The 20,248-nt window shown below is 41.9% G+C and overlaps 1 protein-coding gene across 3 annotated transcripts in view; it reads left to right on the top strand.

Moving 5' to 3' along the window:
* The window catches only part of Ift81 (intraflagellar transport 81), a 74,397-nt gene that overhangs the window by 29,429 nt on the left and 24,720 nt on the right, over positions 1-20,248 (top strand). For all 3 annotated transcript variants that reach the window (XM_031337787.1, XM_031337784.1, XM_031337785.1), the window contains exons 12-14: positions 10,164-10,313; positions 14,073-14,201; positions 15,659-15,748. In XM_031337787.1, the coding sequence (XP_031193647.1) occupies positions 10,164-10,313; positions 14,073-14,201; positions 15,659-15,748 (369 nt within the window). The remainder of the gene's footprint in view (positions 1-10,163; positions 10,314-14,072; positions 14,202-15,658; positions 15,749-20,248) is intronic.

The following is a 20,248-nucleotide window of genomic DNA, read 5'->3' as shown; positions in this document are numbered from 1 at the left end:
TTTTTTTTTTTTAGTCAACAATCTAAGCTTGTAGGCTATGTTCCCAGAGTTTTTAATTCAGATTGAAGTATGTCTTTTGGGTCTAAATTCTTTTAAAGTACCAAATGAACCTGTGGTTATGTTTCCCTGGTCCATGGGTTGAGAAGTCACCCCTGGGTGCAGCCCATTGCACCCTCTCCCTCCTCATCATCAGAAGCTCAGCAGCTTGGAAAATGTGCTTAGTCAAATACTATTATAAGCAGCTTTAAAAACAGCCAAGCATTTCATTCTGCAGCCAGCACCAGAAATCCTAGAGCTAAATAGGGAGGATTATGAACTCTTCTTTAAGGACTTCACAGAGAAGCAGCGTGGAGATAAGGGAACCCTGGCAAGACCTGCTGCAGCTGTCAGTTCCCGAAAAATTGGGAACCAAATTCTGACACTTGTGGTTGAATCATCCACCCTTCCAAGTGAGCCTAGGCAAGCCGGAGGTATTTTTAGAACCTTTCAAATCACATTGTTCTCTTTATCATAGCAGGGCCTGTGGGTCCTAAAGTTTTCTAAGACATAGAACAAAATCGGACCAAATAAATTTGGCTCAGCTTACTATAACAGGCGTAGTGTGTGATGCATGCAATATCAGATTTTCATCTTTTTTCTTGGAACATTAAAACCACTGGGATGGCAGCTGAAGCATTCATTAGCGTCGTAACAGCTGTGAACTGGTGGTCTGATTCCTAGGAGAAGCATAGAGACGGGAGGGTGTGGTCAGCTCTCTTACAGATAGACATTCCTGGGCCAGCCTCTGCTTAAGACTGATTGCTACTAGCACATATAACATTGTTCATTATAGACTGTACAGAGGGTACAGCTAACTAGCTACTACCATATGCACATAATTACATCTTTCATGCTTGCCTGCTGAGACTTTGTAATTTAAAGTTTAAAATGTAATGCTAACAGGTTGGGAAAGTGAGGTAGTATTTGTGTACGTGTTTATGTTACACTGCTTATGCTGAGTGTTGTGTACAGACAGCCATTTTTAGCAGAAAACAAAGGTTGCTTTGAAACATTTTCCTTTTGCTTAGAATAGGTAGCAGCTCTAAGAGCAAACTTCTGAGCCCATGAGTGGACAAGTAGCCTGACCAACAGGGATGCTGCCTTTGGACACAGCATGCCATTTGAACATGGGTGCATCCTGTTCCTGAACTCCTTAGCTCCCTTCAAGCCTGTTTCTATGGACTTTTTATTTAAGTGTCATTTGACCAGACAATTGACAAAGATGTGATTTAATTAAGACATGGAAAATATTGTGGAGGTTGGAGTAATGGGATTTGAGAACAAACAGTACTCATTCTGGTCCAGTTGTTGTAAGAAGAAACTTGAGAGCTTGGTGGAATTTCTCTTTTAAAATATGCATGGCTCTTTATAGTCTTGAGCAGCAGAACGCTCATGTTGTGTGGTTGTCTTATGAACCCCTTCCAGCTCATTGCTTGGAATATAATTTTCATGCTGGATATTGAAATAAAAAAGTTTGGAGTAGGGGCAGATTCTTGTTTTCATGTAAGTGTTCAGAGTGAGGTTGGAAATCCAGTTATTCTTTTGTAGTTCCCGATAGGCTTGAAAGGTGTCAGGAATAAACTAGCCCAGATTCTGATCATTACTGTAAAAGGTTAGGAACACAGTAAGCAGATAAAAGGAGAAAGAACATTTGTCAAATTCCATTTTGATCACGAAGGAGCTGAGTCTGTAATATTGTCCCTAAAGGCAGAGCTAGCACTGTAAATCATTAATCCATTACCCACACCAGTGCCTGCAGATAGATTAGGTCCACATAAGAGAGTGTTCCCTTAGTACCTACGGGCCTAAACCGAAAAGCATGAATCCTACTGACCTAAGCATTCAGAGTGGGGGCTGATCTTTCCCAAATGACAACATTGGATTCCATGTGTATAGTGGTACACATGGTTGGTGGTTAGTGCTGAATTGTACTTTTCTGACCAATGGCATGCAGGCTTTGCATTTCACTGTAATGAGGGCACATTTGTTTGAGTGACCTATTACAAGGCATGGTGGGGAGCTTTTATTTTATTCTTACACAGATGTATTGCTTATGTCCTATGCCTTTCTTTTCCTCCTTTAAAATGATGACTTGTTTTTTTTTTTCAAAGAAGTCTCTTGACTGGTGAAATGGCTCATTGGTTAAAAGCACCTATTGCTCTTTCGAAGGACCAGAATCCACACCAGGCAGTTCACAGCCTCCTGTAACTTTAGCCTCTGGGAGTTTGATGCTGTTTTCAGGCCTGTGGGAACTTGCACACACACATAGGCGCACACACCCTCATACACACACTCACCAAATGATGATGAGGATAATAATAATAATAATAATAATAATAATAATAATAATAATAATAATAATAATAATAAATTTTAAAGCCTGGAGATGGCTCTACAGCTAAGCACATTTGGTGCTTTTGTAAAAGATCCAGGTTCAAATTCCCATCATCCACACAGTGGTTCAGAACTATTCATAACTCCAGTTCTTGGGGATCTGCTGCCTTCTTGTGACCTCCGCAGGCACCAGGCACACCTTTACAATTACGTTTGTGGCTGGGAAGGTGACTCAGTCAGTAGTGCTTGCTGCTGAAACCTAAGGGCTCCAGTCAATATTTACCACCACATCAAATCCAGGTGTGATATTAGCCACTCACATGTGCAAGTTCACACACATGAACATATACTCTGAAACGCTGTCTTTAAAGATATGGTGTTTAAATTGTTCCTTTTGAAGTCATTAATTTATTTACATGTGACTGTGTCTGTGTGCACAGAGCACCTGTGGAGGTCAGGGTATGGCATGAGGGAGCCGGATCTCTCCATTCACTCTGTGGGTCCCAGGTTTAGAGCTCAGGTTATCAGGCATGGCTGCAAGTGCCTTTACCCACTGAAGTGCCTCACTAGCATGAAGTTGATTTCTTTTAATAAAACACGCATGTATCAACTTATTATGTGTTTGAGCGTACGTATACACATGCCCCAGCACATGCATGGACGTAAGAGGAAGCTTTTGGGAGCTGGTTCTCTCCTGCCTCCTGCTTGCATTGGAGTCTCTGTAGTTTCTGAGCTGCACACTCCAGGGTAGCTCAGGTACTTGCTGATTCTCCATTCTGCTTACACACACACACACACACACACACACACACACACACACACACGTCTGTACCCTCATAAGTTAGAAGAGGGTAGGAACCAGAGCTATGTAGTTGTAAATGCCCATGTGAACTGCTAAGAACCTAAGTGCTCCTGACTGCTGAACCATCTCACCAACCCCACTCTAGGATTATTTTTTAAAACTTTTACAATAAAGCAAAGAACATTTAGGGTTTTGAGGCAGTGGTGGAGGGTTATTTTGCTGTTAGTTTTGTTTTCTGAGACAGGGTTTCTCTGTGTAGCCCAGGCTGTCCTGGAACTCACTCTGTAGACCAGGCTGGCCTCCAACTCAGATTTGCCTGCATCTGATTCTCCAGTGCTCGGATTAAAGACATGAGCTACTGCGCCTAGTCAAGATTTTATCTTTCAAGCATAATCTAAGAAGAAAATTTTCAACCAATTTTTAAAGTTAAGTTGCATTTATTTGCCAGACAGAGTGGTGTACTTCTTTAATCCCAACAAAAATTATTTACAACAATCAGCTTTAAAATCAGCAGCCCTTTCATTTAGGACCAAGGTGTTATTGCTTAAACAATGGATTTGCACTGTTGATATTTTAACCCCTGTTTGCTGACACAGAAATAGGTATAAAAGTCACACAACTTTCATTACCACCTCCCTTCCCTCTAAAGGCCATTTACTTACCTCATTGGTCAGTCTGAGGCTTGTAAAATTCAGCCATATTTTGAAGTATGTCTGCAGTTACTTTAATGAGAACACTTTGAAGCACTTTTCCCAAGGGCTCACAGACCCAGGACAGTGGTGGGAGCAGCAGTCAAGTGCTCACAGACCCAGGACAGTGGTGGGAGCAGCGGTCACAGCTCATCCTTAGGCTTCTTTCAGCCTAGAAGTGGGAGAGGACTGTAACTTTAATTTTTTTAAGTCTTATTTTTAATGATGGTTCTTAAACATTTTAACCTCCCCTTTAGCCTTTTACCCACCAGAGGTAGTGGGAAAGAAAGGATACAGAGTGGGAGGGTGGAGAAGTGGACCTGTTTAGATAGGTTCTTTGGAGCAACTCCCATCTGTGTTGTCTGGATATCAGCAGTTCAGTTCACAGGTTAGCAGTGACAGCTCGATCCACTCACAACACTTCATGGATACACTGGTGGTCTAATTCAGTAGAGTTGGGATAGCAAACACGAATCAGCAGCAGTACCTAGCAGACAGAGCCAGGCCTCAGCCTCTGAACGTGTCAGTAGGAGGGACCTGGAGGGACATCAGAAGTTCTTGGCTGTGTGTCTCTCAGTAAAGCAAAGATCAGTGAAGAAGAGAGACCAACAAGCGTTTATAGCTAGCTCTATAAGCAAGCCAAGCTCAGCCTCCATCACTGTCCATTGAGTTCTGTTTATTCCCATGCTCTCACTGAGCCTTCCCCGTGCCTACAACTGCCTAGTCTGTGTCGGTGTCACTTCAGCCCTCAGTTCTGTCCATTACTCTCCATCCTTGGAGTCCAGCTACTGATCTCACTTCCGTAGATACTCCCAGTCTGCTCAGTTATAACCTCTGTATGCTCCCTCCAGCTATTTAGTTGCCTGTGTCTTTGGTGTCTGGACACTCTGGCTGTGCCACTTTGCTATCAAGTCTTTGTCATTGGCCATCCTTCCAGATACCTTTGTCACCGCTCTGAGACAGGAGCCGGAGGGGAACACTTACTCTGACCTTCCCATGAGCACACAGTTGAGCTTACAGAGGCTTCCTGTGCAAGCATCCTATGGGGGCCAGCAGAGCATGTGCTTGCTTTTTCTCACATTTTAGAATTTGTGGCACACTACATTGCTAATTTTCATTTCTAGTATGGTAAACATCAATAGATAGGATCAACATAAAATACTGAAATCTTTGATGATTTTAGGAGGATCACTGAGCATGTTGGTACATTTCTGTAATCTCAGCTGTTAGAAGAATGAGACAGGAGGATGATGAGTTCAAGACCAGCCTGAGCCAAATAGAAAAGTTGACATAAAGGGTTCTTGAGACCCGAAAGCTTGAGAATCACTGTTAACAGACACAGAAGCAAAACACATGGCAGGCGGTGCAAGAGAGGCAGAGGCAGGCAGGTTGTTCCACAAGATCCTTGCAGGTGCTCAAGAAATGATGGAGAGCCAAGCTTCCTAATAAAGAAGTACGGGCTCAGAGGACAATTGGTTCACTTTTTAGATCGATTACCAAAGTATTATAAATGGTCTTCTAAAGAGCAGCTTGGCAGAGTGTCAGAAACGCATGTTCCTTTTGACTATGTCTGGAAAAAATATCCCATAGAAGTTATGAAGTGTATATTTAAGGTAGTACGGTGACACAAAGCTGTAATCCCAGCATTCGGAAGATTTGGGATTGAGGCCGGCCTCTGTTACATAGCAAGATCCTTGTCTCAAAAAATAAATAAATGAAAATGTTTAAAGAGTCAAATGTCTTTGTATTGTTTTGTACAATATTTAAAAGCCCAGAAATAACCTAAACTTCAAGTGGTAATTAGAAGGAGTGTCCAGGAATAAAAACATTGGTGATGTGTTTCTTTCTCCTTAATTAGCCAGGAGCAGTAGAGAACTTAGAAGGGCACCTATTGCTTCTTTGTATGGAACTGTGATTCATGGGACCCTGACTGTACCCTCCCCTAGGTACAATGTACAATGAAGGTCAAATAATAACTGGTTCTCATAGAGTACGGTGAGTAATACTTGGAATTGTTCTTCAACCAGCAGCATTTCTAGCTTTTGGATTTTAAAAATAGTTGTGGAGCCCGAGCTAGAGAAGGGAAACTGGCCTAGATGTTACACGGGGTACCAGATGAGCAGGGCTGATTTCATCCTGGGCGCTTTGCCCAGGACACTTTTAATAGAACCTATAGTTACTCTAGGGATTCTGAGGCTGGGCTTATATCTGGAGTACACATTTATGCTCTAAAGGGAAAATTAGTAAGTTATTAGGCTCTGGGTACTTTGCTATTGCTCAGATTTTTTTTTTCCAGCAGCTTTTGTAATCCAGCCATTGAAAAAGTTGCTGTGTGGGGGCTGGATTCCTGAATAGCAAGACTAACTTAATTATAGAGAAATACTTGGGGAGCTAGTGGTGCATGCTTGTAATCCTAGCTTTGGAAAGTGGAGGCAAGAGGATCAGTTCGAGGCTAGCTTGGCTACAAGGGTCATCTCCTCTCCTCCCTCTCTCCCTCTCTCTGTGTGTCTGTGTGTCTGTTTGTCTGCCTGTCTCTCTGCCTCTGTCTATCTGTCTCTCTGTCCCTGTCTCCCCCCACCCCCATATATAATCAATCTCAGTGTGTTGTTACATGCCTGTAGTATAAGCACTAAGAAGACCAAGGCCAAGTGTCATGTTCAGGTTCAGTCTAGTCTGGAGACCCTATCTCAAAAATCCACAAAGAAAAGGAAGAAAAAGTATTTTTGAACTTCCTTGCTCTAAGGCTCATTTTCTAAAACTGTGGATGGCAACACAGTTGTGGATGGGATGATATAATAGAATTTTGGAGACACACATGTGCGCACATACACACAAAGGGGACAGCAGTAAAAGGTTTTGAACATGCAGTAACCAAAAATTAATTCAGAATCAACTATGTACAAATGTATGAATCTGTAGTATTTCTGGCAGTGCTAACCCATGTTGCGTCATAAGACCTCTCTGCAATCTTATTTGGAAACACACACACACACATACATGCACTCGCACACACGCCATCACCCCATAGCTCACATTCAATATCACTGGCCTATTAAGAATTGTAATGTTTCTACTGTCCATACAAAATCTTATGCTGTGTAGCCAGGCAGTGGTGGCCTTGAATCCCAACACTCAGGAGGCAGAGGCAAGTGGGTCTCTGAGTTCAAGGCCCGCCTGGTCTACAGAGTGATTTCCAGGCCAGCCAGGGCTACACAGAGAAACCCTGTCTCCAAAAAAAAATAGACTTCATTTTCCTCACCATCATTCTTCAGTGTGTAAATGTCAAATTAGTTTATCTTTGGTTTGTATTGTGTTTTGTGATTTGATCTCAAAAATGGCTGGCTGAGCTGGGCGGTGGTGGCACATGCCTTTAATCCCAGCACTTGGGAGGCAGAGGCAGGTGGATTTCTGAGTTCGAGGCCAGCCTGGTCTACAGATTGAGTTCCAGGACAGCCAAGGCTACACAGAGAAACACTGTCTCGAAAAACCAAAAAAATAAATAAATAAAAAATGGCTGTCTGAGTTGCTATCTAGAATCTCATTGAAAAATGTTGTTAAATTAACTTTAGCCTAGGATTAAGACAAAATTTTCAACAGTCCTGAGATGGCCATAAACATATTGCTGCCATTTTGTTCTGTGAAGTAGCGTTTTCAATGTGGTTGATGGTAATAAAATTAAACATTGTAGGGCTGGAGAGATGGTTCAGTGGTTAGGAACACTAGCTATTCTTAAAGAGGGCCTGGGTTCAATTCCCAGCAACCACATGGTGGTTACAACCATCTGTAACTCTACTCCCAAGAAGTCTAATTTCCTTCTCTAGCCTTCGCCAGCATCAGGCAAGTACATGGTGCACAGACATACATACAGGCAACACACCCATACACATACAGGCAACACACCCATGCACATAAAATAAAATTTTAAAAAATCAAATATTTAAGTGGAGCTTTGTGGCAACCCAAATACTTTTAATCTCAGCAGTCAGGAGGCAGAGGCAGGCAGATTCCTAGTTCAGTGTCAGCCTGGTCTACAAGACCGGCAGAGAAATCTTGTCTCAAAAAACCAAACATATTAAAATAAATATATAAATAAAATACTTGAAGAAATATTTATCAAATATTTATATTGAAGATACTCTGCATCCTATAGTGTCAAATATTCAATTGAGATCTAATTAATTAATTCATTTATTTATTTATTTTGATTTTTTTGAGATTTTTTTTTTTTCTATGTCGCCCTGGCTGTACTAGAATTTGCTCTGTAGATCAGGCTGGCCTTGAACTCACAGAGATACCTCTGCCTCCCAAGTGCTCAGACTAAAGGCATGTGCCATCAATGCCCTGCTAAACTCTAGGTCAGAATAGATAGCATATCTTTCTCATCAACAAGAAACAAAGGACCAGCGTAGAAGGAAAATCCTCATTGGTATAGTGTCTTTTATTCAGTACTATGTTCATTATTAAATAGGTATGTTATTTACTAAACTCACCACCTTAAAAAGTTAGTTTTAAGACGCACTGTACAGCTGGCTGTCATGGCTCATGCCCTTAATCCTAACACTAGAGGGACAGAGACAGGAGGATCTCTGTAAGTTCAAGGTCAGCTCTGTCTACATCACAAGCTCAGGACAGCAAGGCTATCATATAGTGAGACCCTCTCTCCAAAAATCAAGAAACAAAACAAAACAAAACAAAATGAAGCACTGTGCATTCTCTAAGGTTGGTAACTGTCTCAGGTGGGAGGGCAGGAGGAGCTTTCTGTTATATGGAAGTGGCGACTGCCATTTGGTTCTATATTTAAGGAAATGTGGCTTAGGTTAGAGACACTACCCCGTAGGAGAAGACCTGGATATGGTAGGAGTGGGCGTTGCTGTTCCTCATTGGTAGTTTCTCGTCTGCCTCCAGCCCTCGCTTCTCACACTGAGCAGTGCTTTTGTGGAGCTGTTGTCTCAGGCCGTGCACAGGCTGCTCCTATTTCCTGGAATGCTAGTCATGGATTCTTTCTCCTCCCTTTAACACACTTCAACGCCTTCGCTTTTGGGTTAAATGTAACTTATTCCGGGAAGCTTCCTATGAGCCCCCTCCTCTAACCTACGTCCCTACTTCCGAACTTCACCCCAGTGCAGGTTTAGCTACTCCGTGCTCTCAGGAGCCCTTCAGTTCTTTATAGTTCTCCACAGCATTGTAAACGTGGATGGTTTCTTTCAGCTTGGCTAGTAGAAAGCCTCGTTTGGAGTAGTAGTCTCTGCCACAGTGCCATAATATGTAATAAGCAATGTTTATCGTATGACTTTCTTGAAATGTTTTATTTCACTTGGCTTTCCAGACTCCACTTGGTATTTCTTAATGATGGATCTTTAATTAGTGTAGCGTAGTCATAGCTTGGCTACCACATGGAAGTAAGAGGCTGAATTAAGTGACCGAGTTCCTGCAATGTTCAATATTCCTAAGTTCTTCAATTTTAGGATGAGTCCCTATCCTGTCTCAGGTGGCAAGTAGTCACTGTGGCTGACTCTGGTTCTCGGTGTTGAGCCCAGTGCACTTCTAACAGCATACAGTCATTCACAAGACTCCATGATGAGACCCGGGCCACAGCCACCAACAGCAGCTTCCTTCTGCTTTAGGCCTTTCGACTGTTTTGGGTTCAGTTGCTGGGTGTTATTTTTTTAATTTCTTATTTGTAAAGTTTAAAGTGGAGAGCTTTTATGTGAGGACTCAGAATATTTAGGTGTGTTTAAAAATGAAGATATGTATGTATGTGTGTATGTGTGTATATATATATATGTATGTATATGTATATATGTATGTATATATATATGTATGTACATACATACACACACATATATATATTGTTTAATTAACTAGTTAGTCTTAAGGCTGGAGAGATGACTCAGTGATGAATAGTACTTGTTGCTCTTACAGAGGGACCAGGTTCATAGCTGGGTATGGTGGCACATGCCTGGCCAGCCTGGTCTACATAGCAAATTCTAAGACAGCCATTGCTGCACCTTATCTGAAAAAACATAGAAGAGCCAGGTTCAGTTCCCAGCACCAATGTGGTAGTTCACAACACTTGCAACTCCAGCTCCTAGGGTCTGACACCCTCCCTGACTTCTCCGTCTCTGCATTGCATATGCTACATACACATTATGTGCATAAATGGTAAGCAATTAGTCTCTACTAGTTTTCTAAGAAAGCTGGGGTTTTATGTATTGGTGGGTCATGGACTGCTGAAAAAGAGAAGAAAGGCTTTCTAATACAATGAGTTTATTTATAATGCTTGGGTTCTTTATTTGCAGTTCAAGCGATACGTCAGTAAACTTCGAAGCAAAAGCACGGTTTTCAAAAAGAAGCATCAGATAATAGCTGAATTTAAGGCTGAGTTTGGCCTCTTGCAGAGGACAGAAGAACTTCTGAAGCAGCGTCAGGAAACCATTCAGCATCAACTGGTAATACAGCTGTATTGTGGCTGCTAAAGATACCAATGTCAGGAGGCTTATTTTATGGCATGTAGCTTTATGCTGAGGTCATTGTTGTCACTGGAGAATCATCCAATAATTAATTTTCTTTGATTAATTACAGAAATGTCATATACTCTGATTCATTTATTTTTTTTTTAATACAGCAGTAAGCACTGCCTTTTAAAAAATATGTGTGCCTACTTTGGGGTTATTAATAGAAGTTGGAAGTCCAAGTGGGTTTTTCTTTTGGTTAGCTAGTTAATATGAGTAAAATTATCATTCCAAGCGAGTGGCTGTAAAACATTTATTTATCATTGGCTTATACATGTGCTTCCAAAGAGCTTTGGAAAGAAATAGCCAGGGAAGGTGCTGTGTGGAGTGTGCCTGCAGGCTTGGTCCTTATGTTTGTGCTTTGGTTGGCACGTGATAGGTGAAGCATTGCTGTTGAGCCGCTCTGAGCACCAGGTCCCTGCAGCTCTCTTGGTGTGACATTTTCCCTCCTTTTCCCCGTGGGGGAAGCTCTTTCATCAGTGTGCTGCTGTGAATGGCAATCCTGGTTGAGGTCAAGGACGTTTCATATGTCACAGTTCTACCATATGAACTTTTCAGTGTGGTGATAATGAATAGTCTGTCTGTAGAGATTTTAAGACTAAAATTTACTGTGAACCAAACATGGATCCTAACAACACTAGTTTGAAAACTGACAGTAATACCTGCATTATTGTTTAGACAGTTTCCTAATTTCCACTTGGATCCCTTAGCCTTGACTTAAAATGAAGCATTTGGGGCTTTTCAGTTTCCTTTGGTGCTGTGGACTTCTAATTCCACGTGGCTGCATAGGTTATCGTTGTGTCTCTTTCCTTCCTCTTACTTGGACTCCTGTGACATCTGTGTTAGTCCTAGCTACCACTCCCCCGTTCCTTTTTTTTTGGTGTTACATTTGTTTGTTATTGTGTGTGTTAACGTGCATGTGTGGATGTCAGAGGACAACTTCTAGGAGTCTGTTCTCTCCTTCCACTCCGTGGGTCCCAGGGATCAGACTTAGGGCATTAGGCTTTGCAACAAGTGTCCTTACCCTGAGCCACCTCATTGTCCTATGTCATTATTATTATTATTATTATTATTATTATTATTATTATTATTATTATGTGTATCACGTTTTGTTTTTTTCATTCCACAGTATTGTTTCTCACAGTGATTTACTTATTGCTTTATTGTCTTGTCCTTTGTACCTTCTTTTGTTCTTAGATTGATTTATTTTTAATATGTATAAGTATTTAGCCTGCATGTATGTGTGTATGCCCCATGTGTCCCTGTGGCTCATGGAAGTCAAGAAAGGTAATCAGATCTTTTAGAACTAGAGTTACTCTCAAAAAAAAAAAAAAAAAGAACTAGAGTTACAGATGGTTGTGAGCCACCATGTGGGTGCTGGAACCTCTTTCCAGGCCTGTTTTTCTACCTTCTAGTTCATTAATCGTGTGTGTGTGCGTGTGTGTGTGCCTGTTCTTCATGTTTGTGTGCCTAGTTTGCTGTTTAAAACATTTATAAAGTTCTTAATCTCAGTTATTTTGTTTCTCCGTCTTTGACTTTCCTGTTTATTCTATTTTATAGATCCTAAAGTGGTTTCAGAGTCCCTGTCTACTAAGTTTGTACAGACACCCATTTCTCTTCTCTATTTTTTTTTCTTGTTTTTTAGGGGCCTGCTCCTGTTTCTTTATCCATAATATTTATTGGATGTCAGAACTTATGTGTAATTATAGTTTTGTGGCCCTACCTATACTAATCTTCCTTCCAAAGGAAGATTTAACTTTCTCCCTGAAGATTGCTTTAGTCCAATTAAGGGGTTAGGGCTGATACTCTTCTAATTTTTATTTACTCATAAGGATAGCCCTTACACCGTGAGCAGAGACTTTATTTCCCAGGAATTGGTTGTTATATTGGGCCTGGGCCTGGCTGTTAGCTTACCCCCTCTCTCTCTAAGATGCAGCCCTCTGAGGCATTAGCTGGAAGTGGGGGTATTTACCAGGGCACCTGTATGTGGACAAGTCTCGAGTTCTACCTCTGTCTCCGTAGTTCTGTGGAAATGCTGAAATCTGTGTCTCTCTCCTAAGCAGTCACATCCCAGTTCTGCTCAGTCTCTGAGTGTCGTCCTCCTCAGTGCACAGCTGAGGAGTTTGATTATGCCCATGGACCAAGTTGCTTACAGAATTGTGTGCTAATTCTCCGGGGTTCCTTCTTCTCTTTTATGCTAGTCCTATTGGCAGCCCAGAAATCCAACCCTTTGATATAGTCTTCAATGATACTTTTTATTGTTTTTTTGAGATAGGATCTTACTGTGTAGGCTCGGCCGCCTTGAAACTCACTGTGTGTAGTCCGTGCTGGCTTTGAAGTCATGATCTCCTGCCTTAGTCTTCTGAGTGCTGGAATTACAGTCATGTGGCACTATGCCTTCCTTCCAATAAGGTTTTAAAACTTGCCCTTCCACAGAAACTTCTCATTAGATCACAAGTACCTTCAATTTTGAGTCTTTCTGTCCCTCCTTCTCCCTTTCTTTTTCTCTCTCTGGTTTTTAGAGACAGGATTTTTCTGTGTCACCTTGGCCATCCTAGGACTTGCTCTGTAGACCAGGCTGGCTTCTGCCTCTGAGTGCTGGAATCATGCTTGAGTTCTCATCTTACTCAGCCTTGTAGCAGCATTTAATATAACTGACCATTCTCTCTTCCCTGAAACACTTTTTACAGCATTAGGAGCTGGCTCAGTCCGTGCTTGCCATGTAAGCAGAAGGACCTGAGCTCAGGCCTTAACACCAGAGCAGAGAGAAGTACAGCAGTGCAAGCCTGGCACCAGGGATACAGAGGCAAGACGATTACAGGCGTCACTGGCAAGGCTGTACGCAAATCAGTGAGCTCCAGGTCCAGTGAGAGACACTGTCTCAAAAAACATGGTGGAGAGCAATTGAGAAAGACATTGGGGGTCAGCGTCTGCACACATGTGCAACCTCACACATGTGTACGTCCACACGCATGTTGTTCCACTTGTTATCCAAGATGTTGCATTCTAGTGTTTTTCTTCCAGACTAAGGTTGCTACTCCATTGCTGGGATCCCACTTCCATACTTCCAGCAGAGCTTTGCTCAGATATCTTATACTTTCTGTAGCAAATCTATTCTCACCTTGAATACATTCCACTTACTTGGCCTTTATTGCATATTTTTCCACTAGAAAGAAGAACCCCCTCCTTTATGCTAACTGCTATATACTAGTGACTAGAACTGTGCTCAAAGAAGCTAGTGTATAAGAAGCAGCAGATGAGCCGGGCGCTGGTGGCGCACGCCTTTAGTCCCAGAGGCCAGCCTGGTCTACAGAGTGAGTTCCAGAGCAGCCAGGCTACACAGAGATGAGTACTCTGTCACAAATGCATGCATTCTCCACTTATTTATTGGGTGCACCGTGTGTTTCATGTTCTACACTAAGTCTGTGGCATTATTTGAAAATCTGAAATTAAATATACTTCCTCTGCATGTCAAGACAGTCTGGCGACTTTGAGTACAGGTTTATAGAGACCTGTATAAACAGGTATATAAACAGGAACAGACCTGTTCCTGCATGAAATAATAATTGAAGCAAGTGCAGATTGTCTGTTAGGATTCTGAACGACTTCATGTTATTCACACCTTTTCAATAGAAATAGGAAGTATTTCTTATGGGAAGAAGATGCCAATACTCATGGCCTATTCATTTATTATAGCGAACTATTGAAGAGAAGAAGGGTATATCTGGGTACAGTTACACCCAAGAGGAGCTTGAGAGAGTGTCAGCCCTGAAGAGCGAGGTTGACGAGATGAAAGGCCGGACTCTGGATGACATGTCAGAGATGGTAATGACGCCTCTGTCCTGCTTGCTTATTGACTTACTGCATGTACATGTGTGTGTGTGTGTGTGTGTGTGTGTGTGCACGCGCGCACGTGCGTGCATGTGTGTGTGTGTGTGTGTGTGTGTGTGTGTGTGTGTTTAATTTTCAGTTAAACATTTAAATATTTCTATACAATGTTTATTTTCTATTCTTTTGCTGCATGCATATATGGTACTAGGGGCTGACCTGGGGCAGCAAGGGAAGGGAGAAAGGGCAGACATGCAGGCACACATACAGAAAAGCTGGGATCAGGTAGTCCAGGCTCTAAGAAGCTGCTGCTGCACTGCTGCTTAGCTGTTTATTATGCACAGAGGAACGAGGAGGGAGCTTAGCTAGTCCTTTTAGGAGCAGTCTCTGTAGGGTAGCAGTCTTCAGGCTGTAAATATCTATGGGGGAAAGCTATGGTGGGCATTTTCTGCACACACTGTCAACTTTCACACTCAGGCCAGTGGTAGGATTTGCCTGGGGAAGAAGTCCTTACCTCACCCTTGGGACTCAGGTGTTGGTCCTTGATGTGCTCCGTTCACACCAACAGCAGCACACATGCACTCAAGGCTTCACTCTTCAGCATTCTTGCATCTATGTAGGGTTTTTTATCAAGGAATTTTTCCGTTGTAATATTCAGCTTAAAACAGTGAATATCTTATACCTTAATGTAACATTAAAGAAATATTTATGTTAAAAATGAGTACTAGAATTATTTCATCTTTGATATTCCAGATTCAGGGCTGCTATCACCCAAATGCACTGGGGCATGATATGAAAATATTTTCTTATTTATTGGTAAATAGTTGCATCCCTAAACTCAAAGACTTCCCTGAATGTATCCTACAACTTTCTGGATTTTGCTCAAATCTAGTTTCTAAAAATGATTAGTGTTTAGTATAGAGAAGGCCTGTCAGGTTATTCACATTGCGTATATTGAAAATCACCCATGCATATTTGTGTTCATTTTATGTGACCTCCTGAGTTGCATATGTCTCATAGACAATAACATTATAATGGTACACAGGTAACTTATAGTTGCTTTGTGCCTTCAGTGTTAGATTACAGACATCATCTCAGAATGGTGTAATCATGATAACTGACATTAGAACCAATAAGTGGTCCTGCACCTTGCTAAGGAATTGACATCTACTAGCCAGCCCTAGTACACATACCTTATAATCCTAGCACTTGGGAAGGAGAGACAGGCAGATCTCTGTGAGTTCGAGGACAGCTAGAGCTACATAGTGAGACCCTGTATTCCTCCAAGAAGTAAGAAAAAAAGAAACTAACATCTACTCAATCTCTTCCCTATTATTTGGCACTAAAGTAATTAAAGGTTTTATTTCTTTAAGTCTTTAACTGCAATAGTATTTTTATGTGTGCAGCATTTTTTCCATTTTTTTAAATGTCATGTCTTTTGCTTTAAATAACAGGTGAAAAAACTGAATTCCCTGGTATCAGAAAAGAAGTCAGCTTTAGCCCCAGTTATAAAAGAACTACGACAGTTGCGTCAGAAATGTCAAGTAAGTTTGATGTTTTTGCTGTCTTGCTTAGGTGGACTCTGTAAGAATTTTATTAGGGAGATAACGGAAAGGAAATTAGTTACTGAGCTGATGTGACATAAGGCAGTGACGGCAGGGCCCACAAAGGTCTGGTTGGATTTATGTCACTTACTTTGTCATAAATCAGTGAGGGCTGGGGAGAAGGAATCCAAACTGAAATACAAAATGCAGCCGGATGAAATTTGTAAGAACCATTTGCATTTGAGAGCTGTAAATATTAAATCTCATTCTTCTGTGGCCAAGTGAGGCAGAATATCCCAGGACTAGCAAGGCAGCCTTAGACGGAGGAGCTTCCTGTTCTGGCAGGTACAGCGGGCAAATTGCAGTAGGCTAAGCACAAGTGCCTTGCTGGGAAGCTGGTTGTAATCACTGCTTTAAAGGAGAACTGTCAGAGGTAAGCGCTCTGCACAGCATGATCCAGGGCCGCTTGCTCTTAGCAGTATTGCTGCTTCCTCAGTCTCTGGAGTAATTGTGAGTGTGAGCCATCTTGCCTATGCCTAAGCACGGAACTAGAAAACCAGTTCTACGTGAACACCATCTGTCAGAGTTAGCTGCAGAGTGGAAAATCACATAGACTTTGAAGTCAGTTATAGATATCATTTCCTTTTTATAGAATGCCACACAGTCTGAGATAGGTTTAGAAGCTTATCCAGATAGACAAATGGGAGGCGAAAGTAGGGGTCTTATTCTAGCCTGCAAGTTCTGTCTGCCTGTCTGTCTGTCTGTCTGTCTCTCTCTCTCTCTCTCTTTCTCTCTCTGTCTCTCTGTCTCTCTCTTTCTTTTTCTCTTCCTCCCTCCCCCCCCAACCCCCCATAGGGTCTTTCTCCCATATTACCTAGCCCTGGCTGTCCTGGGACACTATGTTTACACTATGTTGGCCTTGGATTCAGAGAGATCCACGTGCCTCTTCCAAGTGCTAGGATTAAAGGTGAATGCCACTGTGCCAGGCTAAGCTGCCTTATCTCAGTCTGTCTCATTACACACCATCACAGAGGAGATGAAGGAGAAAGCCTTGCTCTCTCGGGTTCATGCTCTAAGTGATACGGTAGCAGCACATAAGGAAATTCAAGCAAGATAAATCACATCTAAAGAGCAAGTAATGTATATACTACTTACTGTATTGCGGAACAGGCCAAAGGGATGCTAAGAAAGTTTCAAACCAAAAAAGCTGTAGGAGTGTTAGCAATGGGGACTTACAGGGAGTGATGGTAAATTTGGTATTAACAGTATTTACTCAGCACTAGCTATGTACCTTGTACTCTGACATTTCTCATTGGATTTTACAAACAATCCAGAGAGACAGGAACTTCCTTTATGGAAAGAAAGAAAGAAAGGAAGAAAGAAAGAAAGAAGAAAGAAAGGGGGGGAGAGGGGGAGAGAGGGAGAGAGGGAGGGAGGGAAGGAGGGAAGAAGCATAGAGACTAGGGACTTGTCTAAGATGATGTAGTGGCAAAGAGCAGAGCCAGTGTATGTAACACTACACCAGTAATGTAATGTGACCCCCTGAATCTCTAGGGATCTTCCTCTGTTTCTGCCACCTGCCAGTCTTTTTACCACAATTTCTTTTTTCCATATCGTGGTCTTTTCCTCCACTTGTGGGAGCTAGTTATGCCTTGAACCTCAGCTCCCACTACCTTATTGTTCAGTATCTCACACGATGGCCTTTCTAGTCCTTTTTATACCAAAGTGTTGACTACTAACTTCTCTATTGTTCTTGATTTTATTTGTGTGTTTTGTGGTGCTAGAGATGGAATCCAGGGTCTTTGACATGCCACTAAACTATTCCCTAGCCTTTCAAAGGTGTTGTTTGTTTGTTTTACTTTCATGATGTTGCAGATGAAGTCTCACACTTAACACAGCCAGGCAAAGCATTGTACCAGTAAACTACATCCCCAAGTCCTAACAGCCGTTGTTTACATTCCAATTGTTGTCAGTGTTTGGGAGAGGGCCTGACTATTTATTGCCCAGAACTCATGAACTAAGGAAATCTCACATCCTTTTAGGCCTTGCCTTTTTATTTTGTTTTGTTTCAATTTGTTTTAAGTGAAGATCTTACTGTGTAGGCCAGACTGGCCTTGAACTTGTAGAGATCAGCCTGTCCCAGTCCTAAAGAGTTGGGATTAAAGGTATGTGCCACCATGCCCAGTGACACTATCATGTTTAAAGACCAAGAGTATTTTAAAATATTGTATACTATTAACTTTAATGGGCTATCCTCAAGTATTTCTATTGCACTTAGAATACATTCTAAAATTAAGTTTTATAAATATTTAAAATCAAGAGTATCACCAACTCAAGATTTACACCTTAACATTTATCTAAAAATTTATAATCATCTGTAACTAAATAATACCTTGAAATGTTTATTTTCTTAGAGGTATTTCTATAGCTGTGTAATTACATGGAATAATTAATTACATGCAATTGTAATTGTTTACTCAGTTTAGAATATACAATCTAATAGTTTAGTTTTTTTGAAAAACTTTTTATTGACTGATTGCTTTTTTTCTTATATAAGTAAAACTAAATGGATGTGGTGGAGCTGGAAGGATCAGAGGTTCAGGGTCATCTCTGGTTATATCTGCATGTTAAACTTGAAGCCTATCGTAGGCTCCATAAGATCCCGTCTCCAAAACCCTCCAAACCCCCCAAATTATACATGACTAAGACTATATAGCACTGTATATGGGGAAGCATGGAGGGATTGAGGATGTGGAGCACAGTTGGTAAAGTGCTTGCCTAACATTCCAGAGCCCTAGGTTTAATCCCCAGCCCAAGCGAAGCTGGAGCTGTGGCAAGCACCTATAATCCAGCACTTGGGCTAGGATGGCGTGGAAGGGAATTGAGGTCATCTTGACCACTGATGCTGCTGCTACAGAGGGGTGCAGCCACACCCCTGCAGCTTTCTCTCCATCCCAGGCCTAAGGCATGGCCTCATATCCCAGCTCGTACCTTCACCAAGCTGCTAATTCCTAGTACAGAGAAGCCCCAGATTACTGTGTAGGCCTCATTTCTAGGCAGAGCCTTCTCCCCTTTAGAGTCTCAAGTGACTTAGAACACCCATACAGCGTCCTGTGACTTTAGCTCCAGGGTTCTGATACCTTTTTCTGGCTACCATGGGCCCCTGCACATATGTGACAGATGTCCACAGAGACATTCATACATTGTCTTAGTTAGGGTTTTACTGCTGTGAATAGATACCATGACCAAGGCAACTCACAAAAACAACATTTAGTTGGGGCTGGCTTGCAGGTTCAGAGGTTCAGTCCATTATCATTAAGGTGAGAACATGGCAGCATCCAAGCAGGCATGGTGCAGGAGGATCTGAGAGTTCTACATCTTCATCTGAAGGCTGCTATGAGGAGACTGATTTCCAGGCAGCTATGATGAGGGTCTTAAAGCCCACACTCACAGTGACACGCCTACTCCAACAGGGCCACACCTCTAATAGTGCCACTCCCTGGGCCAAGCATATTCAAACCATCATGTACATGTAAATAAAAGTAAATCTCTTTTTAAGTTTATAAAAAGTAAGAAATTCCCATTGTTGTGTGGCTCTCCTGCCCCAGTTGTGAGCGAGCAGCATTACTAAGGCTGTGTTACTGTGTCTTGGTGCTTCTCTACTAAGCCCAAAGGAATCTTCATTATAGAAAACAAGTTCAGCCGGGCATGGTGCCACACGCCTTTATCCCAGCACTCAGGAGACAGGCAGGAGGATCTCTGAGAGTTCAAAGCTAGCCTGGTATACATAGTTAAGTTCCAGAACAGCCAGAACAATTATACAGAGAGCCACTATCTCAAAAAAAAAAAAAAGTTCAAGACCAGCTAAGGCTATTTGAGACCTTGTCTCAAAGGTATTATATTTCCTATCTGCTTCTTCATCAGAGAGAGAAAATGTAACTTAGTAGGGCTTTCAATATTTTCCAGAAATTTTATGGGAGTTAGTAAATAGATTTTATTTATTTGTCTGTCTGTCTATTTATTTACTTATTTACTTATTGGCAGAGTCTTAATTGTATAACCCTGGAACTCACTGTGTAGACCAGGCTGGCTTTGCATTCTTCACAGAAATTCACCAGCCTCTGCTTCTGCCTCCTGAGTGCTGGGATTAAAGATACGTGATAAAGCCTTATTTATTATTACTATTTATATTTAGTGCGTGTGTGTACGTATGTGCGTGTGTGCATGTGTGTGTGTGTGCGTGTGTGTGTATGTGTGCATGTGTGAGTGTGTGTGTGTGTGTGTGTGTGTGTGCATGGGTGTGTGTGTGTGTGTGTGTGTGCATGTGTGTGTGTGTGTGTGTATACATGTGCAGATGTCAGAGGTCAGCTTGTGAGAGTCAGTTTTTTTCTCCGTGTGGCTCCCAGGGGTTGAACTTGGACATAAGGCTTGTTGACAAGTCTGTTACCCTGAGCCACCTCCCTGGCTTCTGCTTTAGCTCACTGTACCCCATGGGGCTAC

Source organism: Mastomys coucha, unplaced genomic scaffold (genome assembly GCF_008632895.1).
Source record: "Mastomys coucha isolate ucsf_1 unplaced genomic scaffold, UCSF_Mcou_1 pScaffold22, whole genome shotgun sequence".
NCBI classification, from domain to species: domain Eukaryota; kingdom Metazoa; phylum Chordata; class Mammalia; order Rodentia; family Muridae; genus Mastomys; species Mastomys coucha.
Note: the sequence above shows the minus strand (reverse complement) of the source record. Positions and strands in the feature narration are given on the sequence as shown.